At 38.6% G+C, this 12,013-nt stretch overlaps 1 protein-coding gene across 1 annotated transcript; it reads left to right on the top strand.

Moving 5' to 3' along the window:
- Positions 1-2,741: 2,741 nt before the first annotated feature.
- Positions 2,742-8,050, top strand: SUMO1 (small ubiquitin-like modifier 1). The gene is made up of 4 exons (XM_009078511.1): positions 2,742-2,831; positions 4,220-4,297; positions 6,173-6,244; positions 7,184-8,050. The coding sequence occupies exons 1-4, from the start codon at positions 2,742-2,744 to the stop codon at positions 7,250-7,252; spliced, it is 309 nt and encodes a 102-aa protein (XP_009076759.1). The 3' UTR covers positions 7,253-8,050.
- The last annotated feature ends 3,963 nt before the right edge of the window (positions 8,051-12,013 follow it).

Raw genomic sequence — 12,013 nt, forward strand, 5'->3', positions numbered from 1 at the left:
TGTCATGAATTTAGTGTTGGTATATAAATGCGAGACAGTACCAGGAGCCTGATTTTATGCTGTTTAGGAAAACTGTGCATTGAAACCTTTAAAACTTCAGGCTTCTAATGAAAAGCTGGAAATTGGAGGGATGTGGTATTTCTGGTCTGTTTGTACGGTGGTCTTTCTTCCTGTCCTGTTTCATGAGCTGCCCTAAGCACGAGTTCTTCTTACAGTGCAAGTAAAAGTCTGGGGGTTTGCTTGCAAATTGCTGATCCAGGATTTTCTTAACAAATGCTTGTAGTTCAGCAACTTTGCAATCTCCTTGCTTTCTTTGTTCTTAAGTCTTTTTGTGTTGCCTTTATGATTTGGCATTGAATGGCAGTATAGTTCACTGACACACTGCAAAGAGTTGTTTCACACTTCAGGGTCTGATTTAAAATCTTGCTCCTATTTTAAGCTTCAGTTACTGGCATTGTCAGCTTTGATTTTATAATATTTCTCTTTTCCTGAAAGTACAGCTCTTTGCTCATATTTTGTGAGTGAGAGGTTGCTGGGGCTTTAAAGGAGCATCTTTTGGTGTGGTTTAGAGTCTCCAATTGCCTCTGCTTATTCTACTGTTTGCTGCTTCCCCTATTTGTTTTTAGTATTGGAGCCCTCTTTGCTAGAGGGTAGGAAACAAACATGAATCATTGTTTTTCACTCTCATTGGCCAGAGGCACTGTCATAGTGGTGATGGTTTTTAATACCTTGTACAGGATGATTTGGAAATCTAAGTAGGTAGATCTGTTGCAATGCACAGGACTAGATAACTGCTACAAATTCCTCTACTCCTGGGAGAATATCATCATGCAATTTGAAAAGTAATCTTAGTGACTGGCCTGAGATGTCATGTAAAGGGACAATATGTTTTTACAAATTCTTTCAGTGATAGTGAAATTTGAGTTAGTTTTGAAGTTTCAGATCTCAAGTCTATATCTTGTTCTGCATCCTAGAGGTTAGTAATCCAGCATACAGACTATAAAAATGCTCTATGTGCAAGTTACCAGAACAAATTGCAGGTTCTTGTTTTTCTTGCTTTCTAGTCAGGAGTAGAAACCAGTGTATTTATGTTCCTGCAAATAGTCCCATAAGCTTAGAGTCCAAGTATGTTAGAAAGGGAAAACCTTGGTGGGGACACAGCTGATGTGACTGTGTTACCCATGAAGACTCATTTCATGCTTCAAAAATTACTTGATCGAAGAGCTGAAGGCCAAGTGTCTAGTTTGTTGAAAGCTTGAATTCAGTTTTTGAGTTTGAAGGGTGATGAATCAGTCCCAGCAGTTTGGGTTGTGCCCAGGTGGGTATTTTTAAAAAAAGTATTCGAACCGGATGTCATACTCTTTGTCATTGCAGAATCTGAATGGATCTGGCTTGAGGCAGTGAGTCAGACATAGAAAGAGCTCTTCCTCTCTTTATTCCAGATTGATACTGGTAGATAGGGAAGATGTTTGCAGACATTGTCTGTGCCTTTCCCTGAACTTTTAACTTAAAAAGAAATTGTGCATGTTTGACCTCTTGAAGTAGGGGTGGGAAGCTAAAAAAAGCTTACAAACGCTTGTCTGCGTTTGTTTTAATCTGGAGAGAGAGACCTGTCTGGATGGACTTAGTACAGAGGGTTAGTATGTGTTTTTGGCACTTGATCGTAGAGTTCTAGTCCAACCATACAAGGGATATTTCTGTATACTTGGCAAAAAGTTCTTTGGGGCTGGGGATAAAGCATGTGGTAAGCACCTGTACATATTTTGTTTGTTTTGTCTATTATGTTCAGCAATAAAATATAAATGGCAGATCTGAAACACAGTCAGCAGGGTATTCATGTTTCTGACTATTTGGGAGCGTTTTGTTGAGCACCATCTAGACCTGAGGCAGTATCTGTATAAAATCCCTTTATGCTGCAGTGGAACATGACTAAAGGCCTGATCCAGAATACACAGTGGCAGGCAAGGAATGGGGTCAATAGTACCTGATCTCTCACTTGTTTTATCTGTCAGCTGCTAGCATAAAAACTTTGATGTCCTTAATTCATATCTTAGAGTGCATAACACTTAAACCCTTTTGATGAGCTTTAGTGCTCAAGTTGTTGAATCAAACTTGTCTGTACAATTAATTCTTATTCTGGAAAGGTGTCAAGACACTATAGTGCTTGGAACTACAACTTTTAAAACTTTTCAGAAGTGTGGTCTTTAAACAAACATGCTATAAGGAAGCTGTTGCTTGATATTGTTTTGTTGTCATAGAAAAGAAAGTGGCTGACCATCCTTTTGAAAATAGTGACTACTGTTGCTGCAATAGATCAAAAAATGTCTGCATGGTTCCCTCTCTTTGCACTGATCCGGTGCCAAGGGATTTCTGTTTACTCTCCTCACAATGTTCTTTTCTTCTGTCAAATATCCAAACCTCTTGGTACACTTTGTGTTTTGAGGGGTTTTTTTTCAGTTTGTTGTCTGGGAGTTAGTGGTATAAAATCATACTTCTCATTGTGTCATCTATTTTCAAATGATCTCTCATCTCTTGCTTTATGGTGTTTCTCATCCATCATTAATTAAAGTTTTCACAGGTAGACAAACAACCTTTCATAGTACTGTGCTGCTGTTACTTTCACATGCACACAAAGAAATAAGACACCTTGAATAGTCTGACTTACTGTAATAAAGAGGATGCCTGCTGCCACACTGTCTAGTGAAACTTACTGAAGTGTTGAACTGATAAGAGGTTTTTTTATGTTGTTTTTGCAGGAAGCCAAACCTTCAGCTGAGGACTTAGGAGACAAGAAAGAAGGGGAGTACATTAAACTCAAAGTCATTGGGCAGGTGAGCTTTTACATAATTGCTTGTTAACACTTCATGGAGGTGTGAGTTTTTTGGATGGTAGAAATAACCAAATGAAAGTTGATTCTTCACTAGGGGTCCTCCCCTGCTATAAACTATTTCCAGTTGCCAGTAATGTGTGTTAGTATACTCTGGTGTGGGTTTTTTTGATGCATTGATGGATTAATTTATCCAAGGATATGAATGAAACTCTGAAAGGTCTTCAGAGTTTGTGTAGTACACTGGGCATGAGGTCAGCTTTCATGGACAGGGATTGGAAAAGGATTCTGTTGGCTGGTGTGTTGGTAGATGTGAATGGTGGATTATAAATTTGAATTCAAGCTGTATTGGAAAGGCAATGTTGAGGTCCTTCTTGAACAGAAGTCCTTCTGTGCAAAGAACCCTTAGTCCAGATGACTTAACTGATATTGTTTGTTGGAGTAGTATTGTTTGCTGCTGTTGAGTGGAGACAGATGACTTAAGGTAGTTGCTGTTAGTCCTGCTTTATGTCGTGCTGGTTTAATCGGCAATGATGAGAACACAGTCAAAAGCTAAAAGTTGCCCACGTGCCTTTTGCACATATCCTCTTGCAGCCTGTTTTATCTGTAAGAGTTTTGACAGTATCTGCATGTATCTTCTGGCTGGTAAGAAGGGCTATGGAATAATGAGACCTAAAATTTCTCCTTAGGTTAATATTGTGTTGCCAGGTCTGCCTGTATCCTAACATCTAGATAATTACTCTAATGGAACAAGGTTTCATATGTATTTTGCCGTGCAAGCTTTAACTTCTCTTTTGGAATCCTGGAGCAGAAGTCTCCTGGATTCGTAGAATCATAGAATTTTAGGGGTTGGAATGGACCTTATAGATCATCTAGTCCCAGCCCTCCCTGCCATGGGCAGGGACACTTCCCCACCACACCAGGTTGCTCAAGGCCTCATCCAGCCTGGCTTTGAACACTGCCAGGGTTGTGGCATCCACTACTTCCCTGGGCAACCTGTGCTAGTGTCTCACCATCCTCACAATAAAAAACTTTTTCCTAATGTCTAGTATGTTTGTATTTCATAAGTACATCAGCTGGGTAAAGCTGGGAGCGCAGACTGAACCGTGTGTGGGTTTTAGTACTTTTATATCCAAAGCCTCTATAGTGAGCCCTAAGGCTATACTATGCCATCTGGTTTTTAAAAGAGATCTTCCTGTGGAAGTACATGATGAATTGAGTGATTGATAAATCATCCTGGCAGTTCATGTTATGATACACCAAGGTATGCTTGGTGATAGTTAAACTGCATTCCATGTTAGTTTTATGTAAGTTTTCTTAATGACAGACTGAATGCAGATAAAGTAAATGGTTGCTACAAGTAGAGTAACTTTTGTTCTTTTATGTTCTTAGGACAGCAGTGAAATTCACTTCAAGGTGAAAATGACAACACACCTCAAGAAACTCAAAGAATCTTACTGTCAAAGACAGGTTGGTGAAACAATGGCACTGGTTTTAAACAGGAAATGAGAACCCAAACTACTTTTCTCACTGTTCTTTCCAATAAAGGCATTTGAGGTACCTGACAGTACAAATACAATGGATCTTCTAATTTCTTTTGACAAATGAAGGTATTCCTATGTAAGACTGCTGTGAAGTTTATAGTAAGCTGAAGTTACTGTTTGAAAATATGTAGCGGCTGCTCAGAAGATACAGCATTTATGTTTTAAAATGTCCAGACATGCATTTATAGTTACTGTAAAATCTTTTCTTTCCAAGCAAAATTCCTTTAACACTATAGAACACTGCAGCTTAGGATGAGAGGAGCCTTAGGCATTTTTACAACCATTAATATGGTAATCAAGTAGCACCAGCTGTTATGCCCTAAGTTAAAGATATGTGCAACATTTATTATGTATGTAGGTAAATAGTACCAAGTGTTGCAGAACAAAAATGTACCTTCTCTTTCAGATTCTGTGGCAGATATTGTGGATTCACAGCTGCTATTTCCAGAAGCTCTGGCCTAGTTTGCCCTCAGCTTTGGGGATAGATGCCTTGTGTGGCCTTTTCTTGAATAAGTGTGTTAGAGTTCACTTCAGGAGATAGAATCATAAGTATTAATACTTTGGGGTTTTTTTTCCTAATACTTTAAGACAAGTTGAACTTGTCATTGCAGTGTTCTTTTGTGGAATGTGTTCTTTTTTTTTTTTTTTGCTATCTTTCTGGAGTAGGAGGAAAGAAAAGATTGAACACTAGATATGTTTTTAGCTAAATCCAAATGATTAAAATTGTTATTCATTTGGAAAACTTGCAATCTTAAACTAAGCTCCTGGAAATAACTCGTGCAGCAGTCTTACTGCCTAAAGAAAATGCATGCATGAAATTGTTTTTTTAAGAAAGAAATAATTGTTTGAATGAACACAGCTGTATGTGTCTCCTGGGCTGAATTCTGGGGGGTCTGTGATTCCCTTCATCAGCAGTCAGTGCAGTCTTTGGTGTCAAGTAGCCTTTTTCTGGTGAAGGGACCTTGACGGTTTCTTCCAGGTTGGCCAGAGGAATTGTTCAAACAGTGTGAAGATCTGTTCTTTCCTGTGAATTTTTTTCTGCCTAGCTATTTGCAAGCAATGTTTGAGATGTAATTTATGCGCAAAACGTCATATTTCACTTGCGTTTGTTTTCCTCATGACTTGAAAGAGAAGAAAAAGCTGAGGTATTTGAGGTATCTGTTGAAGTGAAGTATGTCATTCTGCCAGAACACAGCCACATTGTTCAACAGACATACTGCAACTGAACTTTATCGTTGGGATGCGCCTTTCTTCTTGTTGGAATGGTGTTCCTTCCCCCCCCAGCTCTGCTCTTTCTTGTCACCAGTGCAGAGCTTTTGCAGTACTAATAACTGTAAAGGTTGCTATTCCTTCGTACAGTCATAGACGATTGGGAAGGCAAGGGTAGGAGTTAATTAAGTAAACATCATGTTCTTCTGTTGTCTTTAATAAGACTGATATGCTGTTCAGAAAAAGACAAGACTTTCATGTGTAATGCTGTCTTGGGAGAGAGAGTATAGTCAGTACTTTATAGATAAAGACAAGGAAAAAAAGCTAAGGAGACTTCCAAGTTGTTGAGCTAGAACTGCAGTGAGACTCTGGAATAAACATGCATTTTTTGGCACTGTCATGCTTCTTGAGGCAATTCTTTGTAGTCTACATGGGTGTAACAGAATAGCTGTTAGCCCTGCGTAGCAGGAACTAGCACTCTCTTTTTTTGACTTGCACATGCGTTGTTTTTATTTAAAATGTTTTTCTTGTAAACCAAGACAAGTTTCAGTAAGTTGTGGTTTCTTTCTTGTACATCTGTTTATTTTTTTAGGGTGTTCCAATGAATTCACTCAGGTTCCTCTTCGAGGGTCAGAGAATTACTGATAATCATACCCCCAAGGAGGTGAGTTTCTTTCTAGAAAGTGTTGCATAATTCACTGAAGAAACAAAATACCAACTTGATTAGTTGCTCTGTTCTGCTAGACTGTTAACCAAAAGGAAAGTGGTTCTTTACATACAGCCAACTTACTGGGCTATATTTAGTCAGACATAGTCTGACTATATTTCTCTAACTAAGATCTTTTAGTAAGGCAGATAAGCAGTTCAGAAAAAGGCTGATTGAACCTTCATATATAGCATCTCAAAAGGGAGGGTTTAGTCACTGCTTACTAGAGGTGGGGGAACAAAAGCCTGAGAGGAATTGTTGAGCTTGAACTTCAGTGTGACTTTGGAATAACTGTGTATTTAGTTCACATTTACTAAATCAAAGTGTAAATAAACAGAAAACAGGTTACTTCTGTCCAGTGTCTTCCACCAATTGTTATAGCAAAGCACTCATAGTAGTGACCTGCTGAAAAGTCAAACTACCTCGTTGACTGTGAAATTGAACAAGTTGCCCTCTATGAGAATAGTTGCAAACTGGCTTTGAGTTGCAAGCTGTAGGTGTTAGCTGTATTGTGAGCTAGCAGTGTGCTATACATAATTCACGTGACTGTGCAGCTGATGAATTCACTATGATGTTGGTTACATCCCTATTCCCCCTAAAGAAGGGGTTTAGAGAAAGGTAAAGCTAGCAACTTCCAGGCTGATGTGTACTGCTCTACCAGTGGGTTTAAAATTTGCTGTAAGGCTTTTGCTTTGACTCAGACATCTAAGACTGAAGGAAAAGGACTAAAAATCATAACTGTTGTCTGTTTAGATGGTGACTGAAACTTTTTTCACCCCTTTGATGAATTATGATGGTAACAGAGGAGCAGACCATTGTATAAGTTGTCTAGGACCTGCTCTGATTTCATCACACAGGTTTATAACAATTATCTGCTGTTTTTCTCTGTTCTTACAGCTGGGGATGGAGGAGGAAGATGTGATTGAAGTTTATCAGGAACAGACGGGGGGTCACTCAACAGTTTAGATCCTTCTGTTTTTCTTCTCCCTTAATCCTTTTTTATTTTTAAATAATAGTTCTTTTGTAATGTGGTGTTCAACACTGAAACTGGCACCCCATCTCTGGGAGTTTACTTTCGAGCGTCTGGTATTTTGAATTCTCGTGCTCATTATACACTATTGTTTCTGTTTCATTGTGCTGAACTTCTGTGATCCAGCTGCAACCTTGCTCCCCTCTTCCCTTCTGCCCTCCCCTTTAGAAATACATGTACACACATGCGTTTGTATGTTCACTAGGCTCGTGCATTTCAGGCACGAAGGCTGTAAGATCTGCCAGGTGGGCAAGTGTTCTTAATGACTTCCATATCTGCCCTGAAGTTTTGATGTGTGACTGTTTCACTCCTGGACTATAACTTTCAGTGCGAGATGAAGTTTTTCAGAGAACTAAACTGGAGAAATTGCGTATCCATAACTCAGAGCTATTTTGCTTAAATTGTGCTGATGGCCCAACAAAGAAGATTACCAAGTTGGAAGTGGAAAAGCTAGAACTGTTGTCATCTGTTCCTTACTCCAGAGATGGCTTGGCTGAAGACATAAAATTGAAAACCCTATTGATTCTTAAATCGTGCCGGAAGAGCCCAGAAGCATTTTAACTTCATATAGCAATTAGTACATGCAGGTATTCATGCAAGAATGTTCACAGCAGCCAACTGGTGTTACTTTGACACTCTTGTTTGTACCTTTTGGCCTGGGACGTGGGTTTTGAATGGACATTGTCTGTACCAGCTTCATTTAAAATAAACAAGAAAAACAATTTTATAAACAACTTGCATTTTCTTTTCAAATGTTTGAAAATGAACAAAACCATAAGGAGTTATAATTAGGGCATGCTTTTCCAGTGACTATAAGTTGATGCCACAAAAAAATTATGCTCTGTAAATATACCTCATGAAAAAAATTTTGGTTTTTACTTGCCCTAGTAACATATTTGATCTGCTTATTTTGCAGGTGACTATTCAAGACTATTAGCTGTTTCTTTTCTTGTTTTAGAATATTCACATACAGTTACATACATCTTCATGCAGAGAAGTTAAACTGAAAATGCAGCTTAGAAGGAAATAAAGATGGTTTTTTCATGTCTACATTTGATATGATGATGGTACCATTAAATAATCGATGATGGATGACCAGGAAGTGTCAGGATAGTTCATTGGACAACATTATGAGGGTTTACTTCATGCTGTAGCTGCTTTCACGTTATAAAGGGTCAGTTTGAGAGCTTGTTACTGGATATGAAAGCTGAGATGGGAAGTTACAGGCTGAGTCCTGTGTAGAGACTTCTGTACTCTCCCTGCTTCAGTGTTTCTGCAGATAAATAGGAATTGTTTATGATTTGGTTTGGAAAATTAAGTTCACTATGAATGCTAACTGCAGTTAGACATATTTTAGTGCTGGCATACTTCGAAGAAATTGCAGATTTTGAGTACTTATGGCATTTGCTGTAAAGCTAGAAATGGATTTTCTTTCGTCCTTGTGGTTTGTGTCCTGTTTCTGGTTTAGTATTACCTTTGTACACGTAGTTGCACTAAGCATTTTTTTAAAGATTAAAATTTTTGTTTACAAAATGTCAGAATACGGGGTTTTCTTCAAGGATTTTATGTAATTAATTAATTCTTAAGGGAAGAGAGATGGCTAGTGTGATATAGAACAACATTGATTCTTTGCACTTACCTCCAATTGCATTTTTAGAATACTAAATAATACTGCTTCTCAAAACCAGGAATAACTGCCTTGTGATTATTATCAGATCATCTTCTAATTTAAATTTGTATAATGCTCTTCTCAGTAGCCAGGTTCCTATTATATCTTTCCTGCAAATTAGGCACTGAGGTGCAGGGTACAGCAGTTTACTGGGGTCACTTTGGAAGCTGAAATTGGAGCGGAGAACTGAATCCAGCTCCCCTGGGTCTGATGCTAGTACTCTAGTTGCTGCACTGACTATCTTTGCTTCTAGCTGTTCACTTTCCTCTTCCAAATCTGTTTTTATATGCTCATTTATATCAGCTTTCTAGCTGAAGCGCTGCATTTGGTTCTCTTGAGACTGTGGAGGAGGGTTTTCTGCAAAATGCAGCTTCAGTAGGATGAAGCTCAAGGCAGAGATTGCTTTCTGTTCTGTAACCTTGTCCTAAAATACATCTCTTTAGAGTGGGTATGGTACCAGTGGCAAACTGATGTGACCTCTTTCTCAGACTTGTGAAGCCTCCAAGAGCTAGTGCCTCTGCAGAGCTGCTGGTCTAAAGCCCTGTCTGTACAGTTAGAATTTCATAGAACAGCAATAAGGGGAAAATTGTATTCTGCCTCAAAGATTAGTACTGAGAGCTTCATGTAAAATGAGAAGACACATGTGCTACACAGATGCACTAGTACCCTTTTTTAAGGAAGTTAGTTTCTGGTCATTGAAATAAAACCTGAATTTTGAAGTCAAGAACTTATACTTGAATGTTCTTAATTTCTCTGGAAGAGCTAATACTTTTGAAATAATTTCTTTCTGAAAAGGTGGTCTGGAGTGGGAGTTTTGAACCACTGATTGTTTTGAAGGGCATGAACTGAGGTTGGCCTTCATATGTCAGAAAAAAACAGAAAATTTTTTTCCTCCTGCATTTTTTCCTTGTCTTTGCTTACCTGTATATTAGAAAGACGCAAAAAAGTGCTAAAAAAATGACTTGGGAGAATGAATCCATCTTTACTGAGTCAGTTATGCAATGGAAGGTGGAAGATAATACTTGCTTTATTTCAAATTGAGACATTCCTATACTTAATATTCTCTACGGCGATGTATAAAAGCTTTATTGATAAACACGTACAAAACTATGTTAATAGTTTTTCTTAGAGCTGCTGGTTTAAAGGATTTGTGTATTCTCTCAGTATAAGTATGTCTACATCATCATCAGTGTGACAAAATGAGATTTTTATGTTAAATGCATAAATGTTGGCAGGATTCGGACTTTAGGTAATCTAAAACTTGAGTTCTGCCTCAAATTTTGACTAGCCTAGTTTTAGAAGCACTACAGTAGAGTTTTAGGTTTTCCTAATTTAAATTGAAATTATTTTTAAGAGTACGATATTAAAATATCTGTCTTGACCTGTGCTGCTTTTGAATTGCTGCTGTTCAGGTAAATTTTCTTAAATGAGAAAATCAGCTTCTGAGGCACTAGAGACATGTAGGAATTGTGCAAGCAGGAAGTAAACTGATTTTGGTTTGCTTTTAGAAGCAGTACTTAATGCATCCTTCATGAAGTTCAGCTTCAATGTAGAGACTGCAAAAACTGATTACTCTTCTCCACAGGAACCGCAACATGAATTGAATCTACAAATGTTAACTTTTAGATAATATTAGAGATGCAAAAAAATAAGAATAACCCAATTAACAAGGAAAAAATTTCTTACCTTGCTACAGTTTCTCTGTTGAATCTGAAATCTTCTAGTAGCATGTTTATTGCAATTTATTGTTTTGGAGGATTCCTCCAGTAGTCAGCACAGAGGTCTTCATACCTTTTTGTAACCTGATGATTTCGTCATTTTATCTCTTAACACAAAATGGACCAAAGAATCTGTGTTTTGGCACCTCAGGGGTTTTGTCTGGATTCATTTCTACTGGCTGATGAAATACGAATGCTTTTACTTGATATCAGTAGGATGTATGCACAGACCTAGTGTTGCAGTCTAGGAAAATAGATTTGTGAATGAGTAGCACCCGTGCCTAAAAGGAATGCTGTCCCTCTCTTGAGTGTCCTCGAATGTGACTGCAACTGAAAGAGCTTGCTGCAATGACCCATTCCTGGCAGCAGGCATTTATTTACTGTTTTCAGGCCTAGCTGTTCAAGCAGCTGAACATGAGAAAACACCTGTGGACGAGGACCGTGTTGAGTGTGTTCTAGTCTGGTAGCTTCCATTAGTTGTGCTCATTGGAACTGCAGAGATGGTTCCAGATTTGTTCTTTGACTGCAAATAGTGTTAAAGTGGCTTGCTGACACAGGATAGAATTCCTCCTGGGGTGGGAAAGCTGGTGCACTGACTCAACACCTGTGCACTTGGTGAGCTTGTTGCTGGTGCACTGGCCGTTTCTTTGACTTTGCCATAGTATGTGCAGTGCCTTTTGTAGCACTGAGCCTGGGCAGGAGCCTGAACTTACCCTAGGAGTTGGCTTTGAGCAAGATTTGGAATGGGCTGGGGAAGATGTTGACTTACACTAATACCTTCTTCTGGGCCAATATATTCTCCTGTCACATCAGTAAGAGCAGAGCAAGCTGGAGGCAGTAGTTGTGTAGTTACTGTTTGGCCTCTTATCCCTGTTAGTACCTTTTGGCTCTCAAGTTGATCTAGGCTTCCCTTAAGAAGGCCAGTTATCTGTAGTGTTTTAATACTTGATATTCAGACTCATGGTTCCTGTGCTCTGAGGTGCTGGTAGGAATGAGTTCTGGAAGCACACTATGCTGGAATCTGCTCTGATGGATTGTGTAAAGCTAAGCAATTTCAGGTGTGCAGGGAAATCTAGTTGGGTTCCTTTCTGTAATGTAAATGTAAAGCCTAAAAGAGTTAAGGAATATAGATAAGATGTATGTAAATTGCTGATGGAATTTGAAGAAACATTGAAAAATTGTCTGAATAGCAAGATCTACATTGTGTCTTGAAGTTGGAGGCAGCTTAACTAACTCCTGTGGTAGCTATGCTGCTCTCCAGTGTTAACTACACTGAGAGAACACCTGACTACAGAAGTGTTCTTGTATAG

Source organism: Acanthisitta chloris, unplaced genomic scaffold (assembly GCF_000695815.1).
Source record: "Acanthisitta chloris isolate BGI_N310 unplaced genomic scaffold, ASM69581v1 scaffold29430, whole genome shotgun sequence".
Classification (NCBI taxonomy): domain Eukaryota; kingdom Metazoa; phylum Chordata; class Aves; order Passeriformes; family Acanthisittidae; genus Acanthisitta; species Acanthisitta chloris.

Bases quoted from the DNA above. Each gene is read 5' to 3' on its own strand.
- SUMO1 (XM_009078511.1), top strand. From the start codon at position 2,742: ATGTTGTTTTTGCAGGAAGCCAAACCTTCAGCTGAGGACTTAGGAGAC. The intron at 4,298-6,172 runs GTTGGTGAAACA...TTATTTTTTTAG, and splicing joins AATCTTACTGTCAAAGACAG to GGTGTTCCAATGAATTCACT. The intron at 6,245-7,183 runs GTGAGTTTCTTT...CTGTTCTTACAG, and splicing joins ATAATCATACCCCCAAGGAG to CTGGGGATGGAGGAGGAAGA.